Here is a 27,005-nt window from a genome sequence, read left to right on the forward strand (position 1 = left end):
GCAGCGCTGCCTCATTATACTGGACCCTCTAGCTCTCACTCAAAGGGTCTTGTAGACGCAGCCGAGTCACGTGTTTGAGACGGACTAATCTGGTGCTAACCTATCTGCTAGATCGACGAATGGAAGTCGTGTGCATTTGTAGTTGGTCAGCTGTCAGTCAACCGAGGAGCAGTTTGTGCCTTGAGTTGCAGGACTGACTTGATTTCCATGAGTAATTCAGGACGGCCTTTTAAATCAGTCCATTGTTTGCATGTTGGTGTCTGCGCAGACCATGTGAGACAGACATAATGCGATGCTGTGTCCACTGCAGTTAGTCACAGAACAGGATTCGCCAGCGAATTGGACATCTGCAGAAAGTTAACAAAACCGGTGGCTCTTCATTTAAATGACATGCTCTTTTGCGTATGATTGTGTATACAGTGAACAAGAGCTGTTAAGCTGGACTTGCCATGTCTTGATCAGTCATGTGACCAATGGCGTTTGGAATAATTAGTGTCAAACTTTCTTTCCATGTGTTTTCACACAGCATGTAATATTTTCTGTTAATGCCTTCGGCCTCTTCCTTAAACAGTGCTATTGTAAGTTTTCAGAAGACTTTTGTGCTGTTTTCATCTTGTTTTAGTCATTTCATAATGAAAGAGAAAAGAGCAGCATAAACATTCTTCGCAGTTTCTCTTTTTGTGTTCTTTGGAAGGAAGAACATCATCGAGGATTCGAACAACATAAGGTTGAGAACTTTTCAGATTTCAGAGTAACAGATCAATTCCTGGTCAGCTTTTCATGTGTTTCTCTATCTTTTTAATTAAAACTAGTGTTTTGCCTTCAGGGAGATGACCCATATGCTGTTCCACCTTGGTAAACAAATGGTGTTGGCCCAGCAAATGCTCAGCCATGTGTCCTGAGATCTGACACAGGCCTTGTTGCTGTACTGCAGACACCATTCACTCCCCATGGAATATCATTGGCTTTTGCAGGCCCCTTTTGCAGCTGTTATTAACATCTGTCTGAGGTGTTCTGATGTGAAGTGGACAGCACAAACAAAACTGGTGTGAACTGCATCCAAAATGTTTTGTAATGCAGTCAGTAGCTATTTACATGCACCCAAATAATCAGATGTCTTGTCAGACTGAAAAGCCTTCATGTAAACATCTCAATCGATCCAGATGAGCTCAATCCAAGAGAAAGTTTGTTCAGATTGAAAGAAGACCTGAAATAATTTAATCAACAGGGGAAAAAATAAGCTTGTAAATGCTTGAATCTGGCTGTTTTCTAAATCAAATTCAAAAACATTTCAGAATGCACAGTTCTGTGTGTTTACATAAGTTTTATGTCAAATTAACGTATATAGTTTGTTAATTTACATCTCACACCTTATGAACTGGTCAGTGGATGAAACTGAATATCTACTAAATATGTGCTAAAAGTGACATATGTCAGCTTTCTTTTTAAAAATGTCATTGTGGGGAAAGCACGGTAATGGCGGTAGCTCTGATTACATTATCGCAGTGGCTTTCACCAGTTCAGACTAAAGTTTTGTTTTTATACATGTAATGCAAATGTAAACCTATTTGCAAATCAGATTGAAACTTTTAAGGTCCTTGCACACCTTGAAATTCTCGTATGCGTTTTTTTAGGCTTTTCTTAGTTGTTTTTTTTTTCCATATTCGCCATCCTTTCCTATCAAAATGCTTGCTACGGATGCGAAAATGCAGAAAATCGAACCTGATCCAAATTTTTTATGAAGGACGAAAGTTTTGGAGGCAGTGTGTTAACGTGATTGACACAACGTGAGGTCGTATTTATTTTTAATGTGCAAGAATTTCGCACTCAGTGTGCAATGGCCTTAAGGGTTTGTTTACACAGAACTTCCAGAATCTGAAATCGGACTGGTTGTAACTTGTAAAAGGGATAGTTCACCCAAAAATGAAAATTCTGTTCCAAACCCGTAAGACCTTTGTTCATCTTCGGAACACAAATGTAGATATTTATAATATGAGAGCTCTCTGACCCTACATAGACAGCAATGCAACTGAAATGTTCCCAGGTCCAGAAACGTAGTAAGGACATCGGTAAAATAGTCCATGTGACATCAGTGGTTCAACCCTAATTTTATGAAGAAATTCTCTATTCTCTTCTTTCCGAAGATGATCAAAGGTCTTACGGGTTTGGAACAACACGAGGGTGAGTAATGAATGACAAAATTTTCAATTTGGGGTGAACTATCCCTTTAATATCAGGAGTGGACAGTTGGGCCTTGGGTTCAGCTCTTCTCTGAGAACGTTTCTGCTGGTCTGTGTTTTGTTGTAGATGTGATGGATCAGCACAGAGCACTTCACTCCGGTTGTCTGGTGTCAGGGGTCCGAACTCCCCCCATCCGCCGCAATAGCAAACTGGCCAGCCTGGGACGAATCTTCAAGCCCTGGAAGTGGAGGAAAAAGAAAAATGAAAAACTGAGACAGGGCTCTACAGGTGAGTTTAACAATGTATAAGATCACATGGATAATTACCCATCCATCAAATGAATGTCATTGCATCTCAGCTTTCTTGCTATTACATTATATTACTGTAATTTCAGTAATAAAATTAATAGTTCCATTTCTAGATACTAACAGGCTAATGCTAAATTTAAGTTAAAATCATTCAAGTGTGATTAACTTAAATATCAACAGGAACCTGGCCTCGTTCTGTCAGGGTGCGGGGATAGAGAGTGAGGAATCACTTGCAGGAGGAAATAGGGCTTTATTAATAATAAAATAAAATCACCAAACAAAAACTACCCCGTAGGGCAAACAGACTGGCAAAAACTCGCAGGGCAGGACTCAACCAGGCTAACATCGACGACAAACTGGCACAGGACTGCAAACACAAGGTGATTATAAAGGGAGCAAATGAGGAGGGTAACGAGACAACACAAGTGGGGCAAATTAACCAATAATCAGGAAACAAGATGGGTGGGGTCAAGACAATTGACTTGAGAGCACATGGCACACAGAAAACTGAGACAAAAGCTAGGCTATGTGCTCACACAAAACAAAAACACAAGCACATGGCCAGCAAAACAAATCACCAGCCATGTGCTAAACAGGACACGAACACACAGCTAATGAGAATACTCAGAAGTCGCGTGCTCACACAAAACATGACAAACATGAAAGCACGCAGCCAGTGAAAAACAAGCTGCGTGCCACAAAGAACAAGACAAAACAAGACAACGAAAAAGCATGCGGCCAAGACCTAGAGCAGGTGTAGGCAACGTCAGTCCTGGAGTGCCGATGTCCTGCAAAGTTTAGCTCCAACCCTGAAAAAACCCTCACCTGCCTGTAGCCCTAGTAATCCTGAAGACCTTGATTAGCTTGTTCAGGTGTGTTTAATTAGGGTTGGAGCTAAACTCTACAGGACAGCGGCACTCCAGGACCGACGTTGCCTACCCGGTTCTCAACCTTTCTGACGGGCAAAGAACTGTTCATTTTAAACATTTTTAATGTACAGAAATGAAGTGCAAATTTAAATGTTTAATTAAATATATATACATTTTTTAATAATAGCCTAATAATAATAATAATAATAATAATGATAATAATAATAATGTTTTCCCTTTATTTTGATGGTCCCTTCAACACATTCTGTTGACTGTAAGTAAAATTGCTTACATTGCTCTCATTAGAGTGTTAGTAGTGTATTAGTTGACTGGAAAGGTTAGGGTTAGAATAAGTTGACATATACTTGCACATTTACTTACAGTCAGTGGTGTATTTTGGGAGACCATCACAATAAAGAGTCAGCAGATATGAAGCAGACAGTAATACTCTAATGAGAGTCTGTTGACATGTAGTTGCAACATTACTTAGAGTCAACAGAATGTTCAAAAGGGACCATCAAAATAAAGTGTTACCATGATAATAAAGTCATTAAATAAAATACTTATACATTACTACAATTAATACATTCCACAATCACAAATGTAATTTGTAACAATGAAACAATGAATTGTAATGACTTTTCTGGTAATTTGTGATTAGGGTTTTAAAAATATTATTATTATTTACTCACAGATAGCAGTTTCTACCAGATAAAATATTTTAGAGCTTGACATTGTCATGGTGCACACACGAGGGAGGAACCAGGAACACACAGACGAGGATATAAACTCAAATAACAGACTTTAATCATGACATCAGGGCAGGACAAGGCAAGGTAGACATCAACAGGAACACCCGGGAGTAACAAGTAGACCAGACGACACGAAACTGAACAGACAGAACTATAAATACACACGCTAATGAGAATAACACTCCTGAACAGAATGAACTAATAATCACATGAAACAAGGACAGGAAACAAACCAAATAAGGAAACAAGGGGCAGGAACACATGACACACACGACAGAACCCTGACAGACATAACTAGAAAAATGTATATTTATTATAAAAATGTTTGTGATATCCCATATCAGTCTTAGGCTGTTATTTGTTTTTCCACATAAAGCTTGACCTTTAATTTTATTTATTATTTTTCCAATGTTCCATCGTCAAATGGAATAAATGTTGTAATGTTTTAAAACATTGTTAAACATTTTTAATTTATCACATGCAATAAATGAATTTTGACAGTGTTCATTTCTATAATTGATTCTTAGTATCTCTCCCACACTGCTTGATTTAGAGGCTGAAGGACTGTAGTGTTTGTATTTGTGTTCAGTGAGATCTATATTTAACTCTGTCTGATGGCATCTGCAGGGCTGGAGAGGAAAGTGCCCACCAGGCAGAATCGAGACGATCTTGTCAGGAAGGGCCTGGCAGAGGCTGGCATGGGTGAGAAACATCCACACCTCTTCAGCGGTGCCAAACGCTCCCCGCAGTGTACATGCGCAACGTTAGCGAGATCACCTGGTCCTGTTTGACCACCAGCAGAGTTATGAGGCTTTTATGAGCATGTGATGACAGCCGTTTTTCCCATGCTTGCAGAGTCTGGCCTGGCTTGTGGCATGAGTCCAGACGAGGCAGGAGCCCCAGCGCTGGATGAGTCTGACGGAGAGGAGCGCGAGGATGCGCCCATGGCGCCGCTGGCCAGCAACACAGAGGATCTGGGGTCTGATGAGGACAATCTGTCTGCAGGTCAGGATCTGTGTGGCCTTCTGCAGATGACTGAGAGTCAACATTAATGCTGTTAACTTATCACTGTTGCACTGTTTCTACAGTAATGTTTTTTGTAAATTAGGTGGGTGAACCTGACCTTCAGACTTCACATTTAAAAAAATTTTTTTCCAAGTTATAAATAAAACAAAGAATATTGGAGAATGTTATACAAGAAAATGTTTCAGTATTTCTGCTTCAAAATTTAACTCAATGTGTCATTTGTCGTTTCTTTGTAATTATTTGTGAAATTTGTTAGCAATTTCTGAGAGAAAATTATTTTAAAGTAAATAACTCATCAAATTTTTTTCAGTGCAAGTCCTGGTCAAAAAGACAAAAACAAGGCCAGTGGAGATAACCCACAATGCACTGCAAACTCACATTAATGGACAAAATCAATTTCCATATGATTTCTTTCTTTACTTCTTTATTTATTTATTGTTGAATATTCTGTTTCAGGAATATGACTCTTTAGGGAAAAACAACAAAAAGGTTGTACGTCATCTTGATACTGACACTGAAAAAAATGAGTGTATAAACAGTTTTCATTTAGAAAGTGCTAGATATAATTACAAAGAAGTGGCAAGTGACACACTGATGAGAACGAAATAAAAACTAAAACATTTTCTTTTAAGACATGCTCCAAAAATCGCTGACTGATATGTATGCAAGTTATGCACATTTTCGCTTTTGATATGATTTTGTAAGAAGTGATGACTCATTCATATGTTGAAAATGAACAAATCTGTTGTCTTCCCAGTGAAAAATAAATGTGCTAAAACGTATTTAAAAAACATTTATTTCATGCTAAGTATACTACAAATACAGTAACATATTTACGTACTTAATAAAAATACCCTGCAGTAGTGCTTTTACTATATTAAACTGGTAAACTTAAAGTCTGCTAAACTGGAAAGACTTATTTTGTACTTAATTCATTGTGAGGAAGTAGTGCTGAAGTCCAGCTAAAGATATACTGAAGTTTATCTGATTGTGCTAAAGTGAAACTATTGCAAGTATACTTCAATATCTTGCATTTAAAGATCGATATTGTTCAAAGATCCTACAATCCTTATGATTAGTGACATTAAAACACATTTTAGGCTTAATGTTAAGAAATGTTAGTTGATTTTAAAAAGTTTAATTATAATTTTTATATAAGTCTCAAGCGATACGTCAGTAAATTTCTTAATCGATTTGAAGTATACTTAGTATGAAATAAATGTTTTTTAAATATATGACTTTTTTACTATGGTTGACAGAACGAACAGCGCTGAATTAGCACTAGGTGGCGACAGAGATTACAGAACGCTCTTTTCTAGCCTGATCTCTTTACAGCGCGAGACGCCACAGAGATGATAGACACAGAAGAGGAACTTGAACAAAGTGAGGATGAGTCCTGTGTCGATGCCTTGAGCAGAGGGGCCAGTGTGGGGCCCCCTGAGGCCCCTGAGTGCCATGAGCAGAAAAAAGAGGAGGCGCCGCTCAGAGAAGTCCACACTCCGCCAGCCAAACTTCCTGTGAAGCTGCTCACTAGACTGGGAAGCCTCGACAGTCCGTATCAGTTTATCAGATGTATATATAATAGTTTTCTAGATTTGTCCAGAAGAGTGCTTGTTTTAAGTAGTAATGCAACTAAATTAATCACAAAAGTTCAATCATTATGTTTTATTTTTGCTCTTGTCCGTTAGGTACCCACTCTAATCAGAGCCGGCCCGCTCCAGCCACGCTGCCCAGGAACTTCACCCTGCCCAAAGATGCCCTGCGGGGCAGGATCTCCACCCCCACCGGTTCCCCTCACTTTGGTGTCATGCACCCTCAGCTGCCCCCTAGCTGCATCATCGAGGAACTGCACCGTGCGCTGGCCACCAAACACCGACAGGACAGGTGAGACGCTCACGCGAGACAGTCCTTCAGGAATAATTTATCCAGCTTCTCTCATCATTTACTAAAAGTACCATATAAAAGTAGCTCATATGAACAGTATGGGTACATTACTGTTCAAAGTTTGGGTCAGTACGATATTTTAATATTTTTCAAAATAAGTCTCACCAGAACTGCAATTATTTGACCAAAAAAAAATACAGAAAAATTCTTACAATTTAAAATAGCTGTTTTCTATGTGAAGATCAGTTCAACTGTAATTTATTGATCAAAGCTGTATTTTCAGCATCATTACTCCAGTCTTCTCTTCAGTGTCACATAATCCTTCAGAAATCATCCTAATATGCTGATTTGCTGCTCAAGAAACATTTCTGACTATTATCAATGTTGAAAACAGTTAAATTTAGTTTTTGTGGAAATCGTGATTAGTTTTATTTTTCAGAATTCTTTGATGAATAGAAATTATGATTTGTAGTCACTTTTGATCAGTTTAATGCATCTTTGCTGAATAAAAGTATTAATGTTCTTCAACAACAGCAACGAACGTTTCTGACCCCAAACATTTAAACAGTAAAGTGCCATTATGCGTTGAAAATCTTATTTTTTTAAAAACATAATTTATGCATGTGGCACATCACACCATGTTTGAGATGATTGACTGCTTGGGTTCTCACATACTGTATCACATTTATTGGTGAACTATTCCTGACTTCTCAGGTATAAACATGGCACAGTTAACTGTATTTAACCCTCAGGTGAGACAGCATGGGAAATCAAACACAGTCAGGGAGTTCAGATGCATTATCCATTTTTCAATTATTTTTGACATGCACATCTATTCTTTTGCATAGTTTCCATGGTAAGGAGATCCGTAGCTCACCCAGACGGCGCTCGGATGGACGGCTGGCCCGTACCGCCAGCACTGAGAATGAGCCGAGAGAAGAGGTGCAGAACAAAAAAGAGGCCAAAGAGAACAAGGAGAACATGCGTCTGGATGAATACTACAGCGACCAGGACAGCTGGAACGAGTCCGTCATCTCTGGTCTGTTTCTTACACTTAGAGTTGGGGATTCAAACTGAGATTTGGGATCAGTGTTATTTTAGCATTATTTATAGTATGCATTAATATATAGGAATATATTTTAATTCAGCCAATATTTGAATGTTTAAAATGATTATATTATTATATTTTCAGTTTTAGTGCTTTTGTTTTGGGTGTTCCTCATTATAATTAGTATTAATCGTCATACAATATATATACTGTATGTATATGTGTGTGTGTGTGTGTGCTAAAAAGCCACTCACACTGCAATAACTTCCTGCCAACCACCCAGGTTCAGTGGCTGTGATATTTATTATTTATTTTTTCAAATTGGTCTCTGAGTACCTGTTAAAAATGTTGACTTGGGCATTTTGTTGCATTCAGAATGCTCCTCATGCCAGAAATGAAGAGGCTTTTCTTCTTCTAGACTTGATTTGTCAGCAACATCTGGTGTCCCACTTCTAACACAGTCTGCTGTCATTACATGCGGGCCAGAGAGAGAGAGAAAGACGGACTAAAAAAACAGAAGGAAAACAGGACTGAATGAAACCTGACAGTGTCTACAGATCTTCACTGACACTGCAGATTCCTTTGTGTACTTTTGGAAAAAACTAACAAAAAAAGTGTGCAACTTGGAGCAAACATACTGGTTATAGTGGAATTGATAAAAAATTCTAAAGAAGTTTGACAGTCTAACGGATACACATCATGTATCAAACCTGTTTGTTATAATAAAACCAACCCCTGGGTCATGAACATGCCCGGCCCTTGTTGGTCCATTTTACCCTCATAAATGATTATATGTGTTTGGGTCTGTGCAGGTACACTTCCACGACGAATAAGAAAAGAGCTTCTGGCTGTAAAGCTGCGTAACAGACCTAGCAAACAGGAGCTGGAGGACAGGAACATCTTCCCTGTGCGCAGTGATCAGGAACGCCAGGAGATCCGCCAGCAGATTGAAATGAAGCTTGCCAAGTGAGTCTGATTATTCCATGTCCTGTCATGCTGATGCTGTAAAGCTGGAATACAGTTTCATTCACATTTAATATACACTACTGTTCAAAAGTTTGGGTCAGTAAGATTTTTTTAAAAGAAAGGAATACTTTGATTCAGCAAGGATGCTTTCATTTCATTTAAAAGTTCTCCTGAACTTTATATTCACACACAGAACATTTTCATCAGCACAACTGTTTTCAATATTGCTAATAATCAGAAATGTTTCTTGAGCTGCAAATGAGCATAATAGAATGATTTCTGAAGAGCATGTGACACTGAGGACTGGGGTAATGATGCTACAAATTCTGCATGAATGTGCATTCGAAAGAAATTGAGAAAAACTTTTCAGGACTGTATTGTGTAGCTGTATGTTATAATTTAGCTTTGGAAAGTGTATGTAATATTAGGGTTACGGAATATTTTGTTAAACTTTGCCTTAAAAATGAACATTTGGTCGATATTACTATATTACGATATTATATATTATTATATTACGATATTATTAACCCTTGGGCTGTCATGGAACACAAAAATGGATATAATTGAAAAATTGTTATGTTGCACTATGAGATATTGGTGATTTCCGGTTCGTGTTGCATCTGTCATGTTTTGTCAGGTGTGTTTTTTAGCCATCAGTTTAATGTCCAGTACCTACAGCACATATTAACTGTGTGTCAACCAGTAGGGGGAGCTATAACATTTCTGTTTCTGTGAAACCCAAGCAAATGATCACACACTAGTATTGCCACTCTTTGTTTTCTGTGATATTTGAGTCAACAGACTGGATGAGGTTGGCGAAACCTTGATTCTCTAGTCAGTGAACCGTTTTTGATTTTGAGGTGGGTTTTGGGTCATTGTTCTGCTAGAAGATTTAACCTTGGCCAAGGCTTCCTGATAGTAAGTCAGCTGTGTTAACATGTACAGCTAGTTTATGATATCATGTCTCCTAACAAGCTGTCCGGGGGCCTTTGAATGAGAAATACGCCACACATCCATCGGTATATTTCACAGGGACCTTTTAGCTGTTTTGGCCTCATTTCACTAAAGTGTTCCACTAAAAGTTCCAGTAATGTTTGGGAAACTGTAGGTGCATGAGTTTGTTATTTGATGATAGCAAAAGCCTTTTTAAAGTAACCCTCCCAAACAAGTTGTGGTTATGTAGGTGGCGTCTGATTGTATAGTTTTGGAGATTTTCTGAATCCAAGACCAACTAATATTCAACTGTGATCCTTACAGATTTTTTATGAGTTTATGGATATTTTTGTGCCGTGAAAAATGATCTATTAAATGATTTGTTCAAATAAATCAGTTGAAAAAACAGACAGTGGGTCGGGTGTTTCAAAAGGTAAACGGTTTATATTTTTATAGGCGTCACAGATTTGCATAGAGCAATAGTCAGATAAACCTCTTTTTGTCTGGCTCTCCAGAAAACTTTAAGCTAGCTTTTAGGGTAGCCAGATGTCCTCTGTTTCCTGGGAAATACAGGACCTTCCCATGCAAAACACGACATCTGCTTACTGTAAGTGGTTTGAAAGCCATTTCATTTAGAGAAAAAAACAATCAACACAGTCTTTGCAAGCCTGCTCATTCTTAGTGGTATTTTAAATCTCGCTTTGAATTTCGTTTCTTGGAGACCACCTTCAGGCATCGTCATGAGATGGGCTCATTTATCATTTCTATTTCTTGCTTAAGTTGTTCAAGTCATTAACTGGTTATGCCTCCTCAGTGACTGGGTAATAAACAGCTATTTCTGCCAGTGTCCTCTTGGTTCCAATGTATTCCTCCTCCTCAGCTGTAATTATAAGTGAGCTAATGAAATATTAATGATAATGTTGTGTGTAATCCCAATGGCTGTAAATAACTGGAGATTTGCTGGAGTAAGAGGAACAGAGCAAAGACTGCTAACTGGCCACTGTCTAATGGACGCTTCTACTAAGCAACAGCTTACCATGCTTTCTCTGTATGCTCGAGTCACACATGCACATTGAATTTGTTTTGCACTGATTAGTTGTTCCACAAGGTGGCAGCACTGATGCTAGATGTTGCTTTTCAGTCAAACAAGAAACGGAGAAGGAAAAACTCCAGCAACAAATTATTTGTGTCAGGGGGTTCAGATTCACAAAACTCTACTTTAAAAGAATATAAAGATACATATAAGTGATACATTTTTAATTTCTGAAGAGAAATTGTACAGGAACTGGATAAAGATCTCATGGTTTGACCAGTGTGTCGCTGTAGCGCAAGACTAATTCAGCAATCCAACAAAAGAAGACGCTTATGAGACATGCAAACAAAGCCAAAACAGTAGAGTGTTGGAGAGTTTTACAAAACTACACAAAAAAATGCTGTCATGTGTGAAGGCCCGATAATCACAGCCACGCTATTTTTTGTTCTTTGGTTAGGGGTAAAAAGATGATTGATATACACAAGCAGTGCTTTAAGAGCAACGTTTCGATGAACATGCAAATATAAACTGTGCACTTTCCTCACAATAACGAAATAAACACACAACAAACATGACAGCACTGAGAAAACATCGGATCATAGTGATGTGGATGTCTGCACCAGCTCTGCGCTCCAGTCACGTCTTGTTTATTTATGTGCACTTTCTACAATAGATTGCTTTAAAGAAAGCAGCTTTATGATATTAAATAAATAAAAAAACTGTGTCAGTGTTGCTTTCAGTTATAATTGCAACTTTATTTCCTGCTATAAAGCAGCGCTAAATGTATATGCAATATTTTAATGAATTGCAAAAGCTAAGTAATTGATCAAAGCCTACTGACTAATTTGTGAAATTATTGACGATTAGTCTATTAATCATTCTGGCTTGTTTAGTTGGGGACCCTTCATTTCCAGCGATATCGTCAACTTGATTGCACTGATACTGTTTGAACTGAACTGAAGTGGACGATGACATCACTGAATCAATAATGAACTGCCTTTAACTGCAAATTGAGTGTTTACTATTGTCCTTTTGCATTATTGACACACTATTTTCCTATTTAATATTGTAAAGCTGCTTTGACACAATCTGTATTGTTAAATGTGCTATATAAATAAAGGTGACTTGACTTGACTAGTAATTGCTGGACTAATCAATTATGAAAATAATCATTCGTTGTAGCCCTAGTACGAGCACACATTTCCTAAACAAGGTCTGTAGTACAAACAGTGTGAGTCTGTGAGTTAGCGGTTTGTTCAAGAGCAAGCAAGCAACTTCCAGCAAAATGGGTAGTCCTCCCCCAAACTCCATTAGTTGACACGTCAGAGTAATGTTGTGAACATGTCAAATAAATGTTTTCAAATAAAATTCCTGACAGGTTAATGTCTTTAAGCTACCCTAGTCTACTGAACCTCAGTGGGGTGTAATTAGCATGAATACTAATTACACGTGGAGCGATGATGAGTTCGGCAGAGGTCTCACCTTCCTCTGACATGCTCTCTTGTTACCGCATGACAGGTTTGTCGTGTCGTTTGATGCCACACATTTTCTACATAAGCACACACACAGTTTTTCATACTTGTGTGACAAATTTGTCAGTAATAAGAAGGATGTTGCTCTTTTTTAGGTTCAAACTATTAGAAACAAAATCTGAGATCAGAAGATGTTCTGGGAAACTGTGATCAGCTACATTTCAATGGTCGTTTGTCATCTTGGTAACACTTTATTTTAGGGTCTCTTAAATAGTTGCTTATTACCATGCATATTACTGGAATATTAGCCATTTATTAGTACTAATTAAGCACATATTAATGCCTTATTCTACATTCCTAATCTTACCAAATACCTAAACTTAACAACTACCTTACTAACTATTAATAAGCAGCAAATTAGGAATGTATTGAGGGAAAAGTCGTAGTTAATAGTGAATAAGTGTTCCCTATTCTAAAGTGTTATCATAATCTTTAGTCCAGTGTTGGCCATCTATTGTTGGCATCTGGGTGTTCAGAAGTGAAATGTTGCCTATATAGACACGGTTCGGCTGAAGGGTTACGCTGTGTCATGTTGTTACAGGTGTAAGTATACAGGGAACTCCTCTGGAGTTCAGTCTCCTCTGAGCTGCTCTCGGATGGGAGTCTGAGATGGGCTGCACACAAACAGCTTATGTAAGGCCTCGGCTTATGCAACAGAGCGCTTGCAGATCGATCGCGGACACAGTTGTGAGGATGAACTCTACTGAGTGGTTAAGAGAAATGGATCCCGGGTCAGATTGTGCCACAGGGTGTTAGGACTTCATATTGTTGTGTGTGTGTGTGTGTGTGTCAGAACCCCTGAACTTCATCACTGTACTCAATCAGCACATGATGGGCTTCACATGATTTTGGTTTTGACGTGATGTCTAGAGTAGTCACTTTCACAGTAATTGCTCAACAACTGAATTTTCTGACTAAAATGAAGTGATAGCGTGTGAAAGAGTGTGCTGAGTGGATGTTACAACAAACTCTATGATTTGAGGTAATATTTGAAGACAATCGGTCTTTCAAAGCTGCCTTCATTTAGAGGTAGTTAACTAAATTAAACATCGGCTAACATCGGTTAAACTTGTATTTTCATATTATAGCTAATTCAGCTTTTGTTTATGGTAACATTAATTTGTAAAAAGCCAAAAAATTTAATAAAATGCGAGTTCATGTGGACCAATGCGCATGATTACATACAATACAGCCCCCCCCCCAGCAGGTTTTTATAATAATACAAATAATAATAATTATTATTGTTTGTTATTAATTCATTAACTAATTTCTATGAACATTTTTGTCTTTTTGAAAATATTGTTTTAACATACATATATATATATATGAGCAATACACTTGTAGACATGAGATATGGCTGTATATCGGCACGGCTGTGATTCGGCCGTAGGTAACCACAGCGTGCCGATATACAGCCATGTCTCACGGCTACGAGTGTGATATTGTGTTTATACAACAGTTTGACGGCACGAGTGTAAATACATAAACAAAATAACAATGGAGTGTCTTTAAAAACCCTCTTTGGGCAGAACTACTTCCTTCCTTGTATTCAAATCTCAGTTTGACAGTTTAACAGCTGAGCCTAAGTCTCTGTTACCAATTCCAAAATGTCACTTTAGAACTAGTAACAAAGGAATGTTGAGTTGATTCATTAAAAGCTTATTGGGTCCCACTTTATATTAGGTGGCCTTAACTACTATGCACTTACATTTAAATTAATCATTTGGTACAATGCACTTATTGTGTACATACATGCTTTTACATTGTACTTATATTGTTAAACATACCTATATGTAATTATATCTGTAATTAATTTCTGTAATTACATTTATAATTACACTGTTGACCCACCCCTTACACCTTAACCCACCCTTAAACCTACCCATACCACCAAACCTGTCCCTAACCTTACCCGTATCCCACCTCAATAGCAGCAATAGTGTTTTGCAATACAGTATGAACACAGTAATTACATTGTACTTATTTTTTAATGTAAGTACATAGTAGTTAAGGCCACCTAATATAAAGTGTGACCGCTTATTGTATTATTATATTAAAAGTGGTGTCTTATGTATATATTATGAGAGAGAGATTGACTGAGCGATGGTGATTACATGCATCTGATCCAGCATTCATTCTTCAGATCAATCTCATATTCCCAATAAATCATTAGTTTGAATGTCCGATAGGCTCGTACCATGCTTTCATCTGTTAATGGTGATTCCTGATGACAGTGCTGCTCAGTGCATTTGTTGGCTGTGTACAAGCTGGTTTTGAAAGAAAAAATAACTTCCTTGTTCAAAAGTGCCCTTTAGTATTTTTTTATTTAAATGTCTTTACTGCTGACTCGTAAAACAGTCTCTTGTCGACATCTAATTTATATAAAATATTATTTACTGAGTAATAATATTTAATAAACAACAACAGCCATCATAAAAGTTGCTAGGCAATTCAGTCAAAAGTACAAAGGCAGCGCTTTGATATACAGCACTGAAGTTACATAAACATGATGAGATTTTGCCAAAACTATTTGCTCTGGAACAAATAATAGATTAATGAGACCAAAGACTGCCTGTTAGATTTACCCCCCAAAAATTATATCTCATGTGCAATCACTATAGAGACATCAGAGCCAGCGGTAAATTCCAGAAGATCTGGCCGAGGTGAGGCGCTGTCTATACGAGTTTATGAGCGCTGAGCACTCGCTGTCGTCCTGGAGCTCACAACTCCGAAAATGTCAAAGCAAATATTCAAATAGACATAATCTTTATTAACAAACCACATATTCGAAGTCCAAACAAGTACATTCTCGCCTAAAATGCTCTCATAACTAAATTCTGTGACACAAAACAGTATAATTTTTAAAATTATAGTGGATTTGGGCGTCCACCATGACACTTGCTGTGAGAAACATGGCCACTTCGGGATGCGGAGTGATACAAATGTTGGAGTTCTGTTGGACTCTAATATATAAATTATATATAATATATATATATATATAGTGCTATCAAACGATTAATCGTGATTCATCGCATCCAAAATAAATAAATAAATAATATTATCCATTATAAATGTATATATTAAAGAAAGATTTTATATTTGTATATTAAATATTTTTATATATAATATAAAATTATATAAATACACAGCACACACACACATATATCATGTAAACAAAAATGTTTATTTTGGATGTGATTTATCATATATATACTGTATATATATATATATATATATATATATATATATATATATTGTAGCGGGCTGAAGAATCACACGACAGGTTGCAGTGCAATAAAGACCCCGGAGGGTGTGTTTATTGTGCCAGACTTGTGAATAAAAGGAAATATGTGAAGGTGCCAACGTGCTCCGTGCTCGTCCACAATCTCCTGGTGATCTTCTCGGCCGGCCGGCTGCGTGCAGGGTGCTCTGGATCCTGTACATGGGTGGCGGGCTGTGCGATCAACTGGTGTCTGTGGAAATCAGAGAGACAGGGTTAGTTGGCCTTCTCTTGGAGACATCGCTCGCTAGTGTGTGCCAGCTCGGCCCTTTTCTAGCCCTCTCCAAACGAGCCGCAGCCGCAGCTGTGATCGCTCAGTCCGCTGTGATTGTGAGCAGGTGCAGCTCCTTCGTTGCCAGGGCGACGCTGATAGGTGCCCGGGACACTTGTCACACTCCCCCCCCCTAAGCGTCGTGGCCTTTGCTCGGGCCATCCACTGCAGCGGGGCGTGATCCGTAATGAGGGTGAACTTTCGGCCCAGGAGGTAATACTTCAGCTCCAGGACTGCCCACTTGACGGCCAACGCCTCCTTCTCCACCGCCGCGTACCGCTGCTCGGTTGTGGACAGCTTCCGGCTGATGTAGACCACCAGGTGTTCCTCACCGTCCTGTACTTGGGACAGCACGGCTCCCAGCCCGGTGTCGGATGCGTCCGTCTGTAACAAGAAGGGACAGTGAAAATCAGGAGCGCGTAACACTGGTTCCGCCGTGAGCGCCGTCTTCACCCTCTTAAAGGCGTCCTCCTCCTCGGGTCCCCACTTCACCCTTTCCGGCTGTCCCTTCTTGGTCAGGTCGGTCAGGGGTGACGCTAAGGAGGAGAAATTGGGTATAAAATATCTGTAATACCCAGCCAACCCCAAAAAGGCCCGTACCTGTTTCTTGGAGGTGGGCCGAGGGGCCGAGAGAACTGCTGCCACCTTTTTCTCCTGCGGACGGACCAGGCCCCGGCCCACCTGGAACCCGAGGTACTGTGCTTCCGGCAGGGCGAGGTGACATTTCTTGGGGTTGGCGGTGAGCCCCGCCCGCCGCAGTTCGAGGAGCACCCTCCGGAGCCGCTCTAGATGGTCCTCCCAGGTCTCCGAGTGTATGACCACGTCGTCAATATACGCGGCTGCATAGGCCCGGTGGGGCCCCAGCAAGATGTTCATCATCCGTTGGAAGGTCGCTGGAGCCCCGTGCAGCCCGAAGGGGAGAACCCGATATTGCCAGTGGCCGCTGGGGGTGGAGAATGCTGTCTTGGGCCGGGCGGAGTTGGTTAGTGGTACCTGCCAGTATCCTTTGGTGAGGTCGAGTGTGGATATAAACCGGGCTCTCCCCAGCCGCTCCAGCAGCTCGTCGACGCGCGGCATTGGATATCCGTCAAACTCGGAGACCTCGTTTAGGCGGCGAAAGTCGTTGCAAAACCGGAGGGTGCCGTCCGGCTTCGGGACCATGACGATGGGACTCGACCAGGGACTGCGGGAGGGCTCAATAACTCCTAGCCTTAGCATCTCTTGGACCTCCGCCTCAACAGCGTGTCGCCGAGCCTCTGGGATTCGGTAGGGCCGCTGACGCACAATGGTCCCTGTTGGAGTGCGGACGTCATGTTGTAGAACTGTGGTCCGCCCGGGTAGTGGGGAGAACACATCGGGGAACTGACCGACCAGATGTTGAAGCTCCGTCTTCTGGGCGGCCGTAAGGTGGGAGCTGATGTCGACGACCACGGGAGATGTGACTGCTAGTGCCGCCACCTGGGTCCTCGTCCCCTCCCAGCGCTTCAGGAGGTTGATGTGGTACAACTAGCTCTCTTTTCGTCGACCGGGCTGGCGTACCCGGTATGTCACGGGTCCCACCTTCTCCGTGACAATATATGGCCCTTGCCATTTGGCGAGAAATTTGCAGGCCGACGTGGGGACGAGGACCAGCACATGATCGCCCGGTTGGAGCTCCCGTGGGCAGGCCGCCCGGTCGTAACGTCGACGTTGCGCTTCTTGGGCAGCAGCCAGGTGCTCCCGGACGAGTGGCATGACGCGGTCAATCCTTTCCCTCATCTCCCTCACGTGCTCGATCGTGGTCCGATGGGCAGCGGGCTGCTGCTCCCAGGCCTCTTTGGCGACATCGAGCAGGCCGCGAGGCTGTCGCCCGAACAGAAGTTCGAAAGGTGTAAATCCTGTGGAGGCCTGGGGGACTTCCCGGATGCCGAAGAGGACGTACGGCAGCATCTGGTCCCAATTCCGTCGGTCGTCCGCAGCCACGCAACGGAGCATTTGCTTCAACGTCCGGTTGAATCTCTCGACTAGCCCATCGGTTTGGGGGTGGTAAACGGTGGTACGAAGTTGTTTTACCTTCAGGAGCCGGCAGAGGTCAGCCATCGTCCGGGACATGAAGGGAGTGCCCTGGTCGGTCAGTATCTCCCGGGGTATGCCGACCCGGCTGCACAGCAGAAACAATTCCTGGGCAATGGCTTTTGACGTGGCTTTGCGCAACGGGATGGCCTCGGGGTATCGGGTGGCATAATCCACGATGACGAGTATGTGCTCATGGCCCCGGGTGGACTTCGGCAGCGGCCCTACTAAATCCATCCCTATCCGCTCGAAGGGCACCTCAATGATGGGTAGTGGAATCAGCGGAGAGGGGGGAGGAGTCCTGGGCGACGTCCGCTGGCATTCCGGGCACGCCTGACAGAACCGCTTCACTTCCGCGTCGAGACCGGGCCAATGAAAGCGATCCCTGATGCGTTGGGCGGTGTTCTGTGGACCCAGGTGGCCGGCCATCGGATGCGCGTGGGCCAGCTCCATCACTTCTCCGGTTTTTGAGTGGGGTACCACCAGGAGTTTCACTGTTTCCCCTCTCCGCTGGGCGACGCAGTACAGTAGGCCATTCTGGACGACGAAGTGAGGGACTGGATGCGGGGGGCGGCTGGACGTCTTGTCCCTCGACTACCCTCACTTGTTTCCAGCCGTGCTTCAGCCGATCGTCCCCCATTTGCTCTTTTGCAAAGTCGCCCCCCCCCCTAACCTGTTGAAAGACATCATAAAAAAGGTTAGAATTTTGGGAGGGGGACTCACCATCACGAGCGCTGTCCGAGGCCAGGAGGACGGGGCGCTGTCGGGGACGTCGGTTCGATGTCTTCCTCTTTTGGCGGTTCCCGGCCGGCTTGGCTGGCTGTGTGACTTCGGCAAGCAGGCGCTCAAATCCTGGCCAGTCTCTTCCGAGGAGGACGGGTACCGGCAGATCTTTAACCACGCCCACCTCCACGGGCCAGGTGCCCGGACTCGCGGTGACGGTGACCTGCCGGGTTGGTACACTCCGGGTGTCGCCGTGCACACAGGTAATGGGCAGGCGGGCTTTGGCCCCCGCCCGTGGGGGAAACAGGGAGGCCCGTACCAGACTCACGGCGCTGCCTGAGTCTAGAAGAGCTTGGCATGGTCGTCCGTTCACCGTCACCTCGGTCTGTGGTGCCTCCCGCGGTGGTGCCTGATGCACTACACAGCCTGCCAGCCAAGCGCGGTTCGGCGAGCGAGGTGGCTCCGTGGGCATCGGCTCGTCTTGCGGGTCGGGAACCGCCGGCCTACCGACTGCGCGAGGGGTGCCCTCCGGCGTGCGCCGCTCCTGGAACACCCTCCGGGGAAAAGGCGGTGCTCGCTCCCCAGCTTCACGCTGTTGTGTTGCCTCTGCGAGCTCGATGGCCTCCACGAGCTCCCCGACGGACTGTGGGTTCCGCATCCCGGCTGCCTGCCGAAGAGGGCGTGGAAGAGCGTGGAGCAACCGGTCCACGACGACGCACTCGGCTACTTGGGCCGCGCTGGGTTCCCCGGCGAGTAGCCAGTGGTGGGCGAGGCGGGAGAGATCGGCCGCTTGGGCGCGGGCCGGCAGTCGACTGTTGTACTCCCAGGTCCTGAATCGCTGCGCAGCCGAAATGGGTGACACTCCCACCCGGCCCAGGATTTCTCTTCGTAGGTTCTCGTATGAACCCACCAGGCCGATGGGCATGGAAAAATAAGCCTGCTGAGGCTCGCCAGTCAGCAGCGGCGCCAGAATCTGCGCCCACTCCTCTCGCGGCCAGTCCTCTCGTGCGGCGACGGCCTCAAACATCCGCAGATAGTTCTCCGCGTCGTCGTGGGCCGTCATCTTCGGCAGGAGCTGAGTGGCCTGGACGCGGGGATCGGGCAGCGGAACCCGTTGGGCAGCAGCAAGGCGAAGGGCTGCGACTTCCCTTTCGGTTTCCCCTTGTCGCGCTGCCATGTGCTCCACAATCTGCTGCTGCCGTATGCTCACCTCCGTCAGGTGCTTGAGGAGCTCGTCCATGTCTGGGGAGGAGTCACCGCCTGACAGAGAAAAAAAAATAAAAAATCCAAAAAAAAAACTGTGATTAGAACGGGTGTGTGGTGTCGGTGATTCTTCAGCAATCTGCTCGCATTCTCCACCAGTGTAGCGGGCTGAAGAATCACACGACAGGTTGCAGTGCAATAAAGACCCCGGAGGGTGTGTTTATTGTGCCAGACTTGTGAATAAAAGGAAATATGTGAAGGTGCCAACGTGCTCCGTGCTCGTCCACAATCTCCTGGTGATCTTTTCGGCCGGCCGGCTGCGTGCAGGGTGCTCTGGATCCTGTACGTGGGTGGCGGGCTGTGCGATCAACTGGTGTCTGTGGAAATCAGAGAGACAGGGTTAGTTGGCCTTCTCTTGGAGACATCGCTCGCTAGTGTGTGCCAGCTCGGCCCTTTTCTAGCCCTCTCCAAACGAGCCGCAGCTGTGATCGCTCAGTCCGCTGTGATTGTGAGCAGGTGCAGCTCCTTCGTTGCCAGGGCGACGCTGATAGGTGCCCGGGACACTTGTCACAATATATATATCAATTTAAATATAATAAATCTATATTAATTAATATTAAATATAATATATAACATTACTAACTAATACATATATCTATAACAAATTAGAGTTTTTTTGTTTTATTTTGCATTGTGTTGTAAATCTGTTCATATTTTAATTGTTTTCTAGTGTATTCCAGCCTTTAGCTGTTACACTGTAACCGTTAGTATGAACATTAGTAATAGTGAACATATAATAGGAAACAGATAAAAAATAATAAGCATCCTGGATCCACTAGGAGTCTGTGGCGAAATTGAATGCAACAATTAGAGATTCATATTTTTTTTGATTATTCACTATTTTTCTCTTAATAATTATACAATGTATTAATGTAATATTATTATAAAGTGTTACTAAGAAAATCTATTTGATGTTGTTGTTTTATACTGGGGTTCCCTGGGTTGACTGGAGGTCTGGTTGGGGATCCCTGGATCTGTAAATGTTGAACCTCCCCCCAAACTAGATATATGTTTTTCATACAGAAATAAAAGGAGATGCTTGGATGACCAGATATGAAAGGAACTTTATGATGGTATTGAATTACTCTTAGGGTGTTACAAGAAGAAACTCAAGAAACCAGTGCATAATGAAAGCATGTGAACAGCTCTCATGACCCGTGTGCTCAGCAGTGAGTCAGACTGTGAGAAGCAGAAAGCCCACAGCAGAGGATCCATAGCGGACCGGACGGCTGTGTAACCGGAGCTCTGCGAGCGCGCTGGGTAAACACAGGTGCCGGCTCCCCCTGTCGCAATGACCACAGGGGAGCCGTATGTACCATACACATCGTCTCCTTTGTTCAGTGCTGGGATATCATCTCTAGCAAGAATGAATGGTCAACAGAAATCTGATGCCCTCATTTTCAGCAGAAACCAAACATGCTGCTCTGACCAATTTGTTCTGGTTACCAAGAGGACGCTTTTATTGCTGTGAAACTGCTGGTTAATAGCTCAGAAAGCTTAATGGGGACTTAATAATGTTTCATTGAAGTATCAATAATTTGGTCTTGGAAGCATTTGATGAAAACTGCTGTTGATATTGCAATTATAGAGATTTTGGCAAATATGACACAGACCATCTTTAAGTAACATGTAAAACTTACACAAAGTTTCTGTTTGCTCTCTCAATGATGTCTAGGCGAAACAGTAGAGAGATCTCGCTTTCCATTTTCATTTCTTTGAGTATGCTTTGATACAGCTCTTTATATATTGACCTATATTTCCATCTAGCTGGTGGAAAAAAAGAACTGTCAATCAATCTTTGGTTATGATGGAAGCACTTTGGCACCATCTGCTCCAAACAGAGCAGATTAAATGATACAGCTTGATTAACAGAGCCATCAAAATATCCCAGCACAATGTTAAATTTACAGTAAAACCATCATTTGCAGTGTTAACTACCATAAGTATAAAGGAGGTTAAATAGAAAGCCGTGCGATGAATCAGAGCTGATGATAAATGGTCTATCCATAAATCATAGTTAGCACTTGTATGCTCATCCTACTGTAACTGCTAACAAAAACTACAGTCATATGTGAAGAGTCATGCGGGACTTCTGGTCATGTCCGTTTATTTTTTTTCACAGCAAATGATAAGGTGGCTCATATTTATATTTTCAAAACAACATAATTTTAATAATAATTTTTACTTTCCAAATCCATGCATTTGAGACCAAAAAAATTAATAAAAATAAATTCATTAACATATAATGCAATATTAAACCATTTGTAATTTTTTTATGATTTGTATAATTTTATAATTTGTATGGCAAGGTAATTTACAGATAACACATTAACAGAATGGTACAATATCATGTGTCAAATTGTATCTTCATGCTCTGTTTGTGACAGGAAGGTCTCTGCTGGAGCACAAGAACTCCTGCCTCATGTAGTAAACAGAAAACATACAATGCAGCATGAATTCAGTCAAGTGTGCATGCAGCTCTGTGTCTTTGAGGTGCTGCGTTTTATTTACTGTGTCCAAAATGCTTCTAACTGTAAGCCAATAGCATGGTGTTAGGAAGCTTTCAGGGTATTCACCAGTATTCATCAGTATTTCAGCACAAAATCCGGTCTTGTTCACTGAAATCCTTCAGTTCAATGGAACCAGGCCTTACAATGCTTTGCCGTGTGTATTTTAGTCATAATGGTATGCACGAAAATTAGTTCTAAGCAAATGTGTCAATATTATTATATATTATAGCTGACTTGATAACGAAAGTCAGTGCTGTTTGCCTGTCTCCGTTAATGTTGCACTATTATATCACCTGGTTTCATGGCATCAGTGATTATTAAAATGACTGATTAATAGAGAAGACAAATAGCAGCAAATATCAGCATATATCCACGTGCACATACAGTTGAGTCAGGGTTATTATAGGGTAAAAATAACAATAAAATAAGATATTTTAAAATTGTGCTTATTTTTTTCAGCTTGTTACAGAATCAAGTTGAAGTACTAAAATAACTAAAATTATAATAACAACAATAATAATAAAATAGACAAACACACTACAAAAAAGGTCATTGCACAATGAGTCAGTGTGCAATGACCTTAAATCTTAAACAACAATTCTAAAATTAAAAAAGACAACAGAAACAAAATCTAAAAATAAACTCAAAAATTCAGCAAAAACTGAAGTAGTGTATCAAGGATGCTTTTTTATTGATTTATGTGTCTGTGTGGCATTGGTGCAGTGATAGTATCCAGTCCCAGTAATCTATGACAGAACAGCTCTGGAAATGAGAATTTACATCATGAAAAATTCATTGAGAACTAATTTGCTAAATATATCCATCATGGTGGCTAGACATTCTGAGACTTGCATTACTGCTTATGCATAGCATATACATATACATAGTCTATTATTAAAGCTAGGAGTACTACAGTACGTTTTGATGTTATATTATGTAACAGATTTTGCTGTTGCCCGGTCAGAAAATAAACCTCTGTCTAGTCGTTTGAATCAATCGACACAATCTTCTCATTCTTTGTTGTTTAACTTCTCTTTGTACGTGCTCTTGTGTAACACTGTTTTGGGCACATCAGCATTTGAATTGTGCCAGACTGCAGTGGGTTGGCCGGGAAGGGGGATCCCTCTCTAATGCTATTTTTAGCCTGCTGCATTGTCAGTCGCTCTGAAAAGCCGCAGGAGGACTCCCGATCAATCCTCTACGTCACTGTTGCTACCTCAAGGAGGGAAGAGATTACATTCGGCCCCCTCACAGCCCGCCATACTGCCACTTTCCAATCCCGTCCTGTCATAGTGACCCACTGTTCCCCATCGACCTTGGCTTGTCATAACGATCTTACGTCGTGTCTGTTACCTGCCTCCACAGATCCTTGAGCCCCTCCTGGGATGACCTTACTATCAATAGTCCTTCTCAAATAGCTATGCCCAAAGGACTCGTGCTGTGGCTAAATATAGACTGGCGAGCTGATGAATTATGCATGACCACACTCGCAGTCCTCAGCCTGTCCTCTGCGTTCACGAGAGCAGAGCGCAGCTCATGATGGAGACGGGGAGAATATGACAGCTGGCTGTTTAACGTGCAGAGCTGCATGTTCGTTTTTGTGAAGACGGCTCGGTGCTAGAATAACAAGACACCCACTCACAGATGCTCCACTAAACCACAGCCAGATTCACACTTAGATATACAGTAGGCCGTTTAGATTTGTGTGTATTTCTTGTCTAATTAGACGAATACTTTTTCATTGGCGAAAAAGCAACATCCTGGATAGAGGACTCATATTTTAGGGGAAAGCAATAGTTTGAAGTTAAAACGTTGTAATGATGGAATTGTTTCTTACAAACACACAGCTTTTGTCTTCTCCAGATGTAAACTGATGGACTGGAGTGGTGTGGATTATTGTGATGTTTTTATCAGCTGTTTGGACTCTCATTCTGACGGCACCCATTCACTTCAGAGCATCCATTGCGGAGACACTGATGCAATGCTACATTTCTCCAAATCTGTTCCCTTTAATCTTAGACGGCCTGAATGAGAGCAAGTTTTGAGCAAATTTTAATTTTTGGGTGAAAATAGTCATTTAGTAGTCCTGTAAAATATACATTTAATAACGTCTAATTGACTTTTTCCACTTGTTGTGCAATGGAAATGATACCTAAATGTTTCTTTGTTTCTTTGTCTAAAACAGGGTTCCTCAAATCTTTCTCTGGAGGGCCAATCTGCTGCAGAGTTTAGCTAGATTTGAGGATGCCTGGTCTAAAATGTTACTTTATTTTAAGAGTTTACTAAGTTATCATGCTTCACACAAGCTTTGTATAAGGAAGAGAAAGAAATGTACTTTTCAAGCATTTTGAACTATTATGTGCTATAATCATTGTTAGAATTCATGAGTAGATGAATAAAGAGTTATCTTGTCTTCATGAATGCCTTTTGATCAGAAAGGACTGTATAATACGGTTCTCTGGAGTAACTGTAACAAACGCTAGTCTCGTATCTCTCGTATCACTCCATACGCTCTTTCTTCTTGCATAATAAAATAATTTCAGCTCATATAAATATTTCACACACATTTATTTAGTTGCCAAGCAGCTTCATGTCAGGTGCTGGTGAAAATGATCAGCAGACTGTACAGTAATCTTTTTTAATTTTTTTTATTTAATCATTTAATAATTATATGTAAAAGAGACTGAAAACAGATGTCTTGTTTAGCTCCCAGTGTTTATAGTGTATAGAATTTTGAGATGTGTTCAATACTGAAACCTGCAGTGACTTGTGAAGAAAAGAAATTCGGCATAAATAGACACCCATCACATGAATGTCATGCTGTAGTGCACAATGCAGGGGAATATATAGCCTGGAATAGTTCCTTCTTCCAGAAAACACCTAATGTAGAAATCCAGTCAGTTGCTATTTATAGAAGCAACAATTTATAGCCCACATCACGCCTCACGACTCAGACTCCAGCTCAGTGCACACTGGGCTCATTACCCTCTCCAAAGCTTTCAATGGCAGCTGCAGTTGCTAGGCAACAGTGGCCAGTCAGTAGTGACTGGATGTGTTTTTTTGTTTCTGGTGGCAATGTAGGAGAGTCTCTCTTTTAGCTGCTGAAATATTAATCGTGGTTCCTCAGGAATTTTCATAACAGTACAACCTGCAATTCAAAGGATAATTCTACCTTCAAGGCAGAAACAAAACATTCAGTACAAGCATATGATACAATTCACAGTGTACAAAGAGCTGAATGACAGTTTTGCAATAAATTACACGTTTGTGGCTCTGCCTCATTAGTGTTTCTGATGACATGGGACTGAGCATAATTTTGACATTACATGAATAAAATGTGAGCGGAGCAGCTTGACTCTACAGATCTCATCGGCACAATGCTTATGGGTTGCTAACGAGATCTGGGTAGTTGCTAGGTGGTTGCTTACTGAGTGAAGTCAAAAGAGCAACTCCCAAGTGATATTCTGGTATCTACACTGGAAATTGTTAGTCTGTGGGATCTTTTCACCTGTTTTATTAGCATCAAGTGGAAGTCGATAAGTCTCATCATCAGCATCTTTACCATAACAGAAGACATTCTCAGCTATTAGGAATGCCATCAATTTATAGTAATTCTGTATCATTGGTTATAACAGGAGTTTTTGCACTTGCTCCAGCAATTGTGATCCCTAGTGAAAAATAAATGTACAAATACATTTACATATTTATGTACTTAATAAAAATACCCTGCAACTGTACGTGTGGTATACTAAACTGGTAAACTTAAAGTCTGCTAAATTGGAACAACTCATTTTGTGCTTAATGCACTTTAATTGTGTGGAAGTAATGCTGAAGTCCAATTAAAGATATACTGAAGTATATTTGATTGTGCTAAAGTGGAACTATTGCAAGTATACTTCAGGTACACTTTAAATATCTTGAATTTAAAGGCCAATGTTATTCAAAGATCATACAATCCTCATCAATAGTGACATTAAAAAACATTTCAGTCAGGGCCACTCTGTTTGATGTCAGAATATTATAGAGGTCCTGAACTTTATGTTTGGCGGCAGGCTTCGCTCTGAAGGGTTCAGTTCTGAGCTATCCACAGACAAAACTCACTGAGGTTTGAAACCCCTCCCCCTGAAGCCTAAGCAATTGCCAGATATTTTAATATGCACAGTAATATACACAAAGTAGAGTAACACCGTACTGTGGATAATATTGAACTACTGAGCAACATGAGCAGGATAGGTGATATATCTCCGTGGGCGAGCAGTTAAGGGATCATGGATCTGCATGAGGAGGAGATGGGGATGGAGGAGGGTAAGCGCATGTCTGTGCGACAGAACTCAAGGCTGACTAAGGGCATGTCTGTGCGACAGACAATGGCAA

The 27,005-nt window shown here is 41.7% G+C and overlaps 1 protein-coding gene across 1 annotated transcript in view; it reads left to right on the top strand.

The window, feature by feature from the left end:
* The window catches only part of LOC306855094 (phosphatase and actin regulator 3-like), a gene marked incomplete at its 5' end in the record, with an annotated part of 82,586 nt that overhangs the window by 35,575 nt on the left and 20,006 nt on the right, over positions 1-27,005 (top strand). Inside the window, 7 exons of the mRNA XM_079393546.1 lie at positions 2,308-2,469; positions 4,738-4,812; positions 4,966-5,115; positions 6,472-6,687; positions 6,825-7,020; positions 7,869-8,059; positions 8,881-9,034. Of these exons, the coding sequence (XP_079249672.1) occupies positions 2,308-2,469; positions 4,738-4,812; positions 4,966-5,115; positions 6,472-6,687; positions 6,825-7,020; positions 7,869-8,059; positions 8,881-9,034 (1,144 nt within the window). The remainder of the gene's footprint in view (positions 1-2,307; positions 2,470-4,737; positions 4,813-4,965; positions 5,116-6,471; positions 6,688-6,824; positions 7,021-7,868; positions 8,060-8,880; positions 9,035-27,005) is intronic.

Source organism: Barbus barbus, assembly GCF_936440315.1.
Source record: "Barbus barbus genome assembly, chromosome: 35".
Classification (NCBI taxonomy): Eukaryota; Metazoa; Chordata; class Actinopteri; order Cypriniformes; family Cyprinidae; genus Barbus; species Barbus barbus.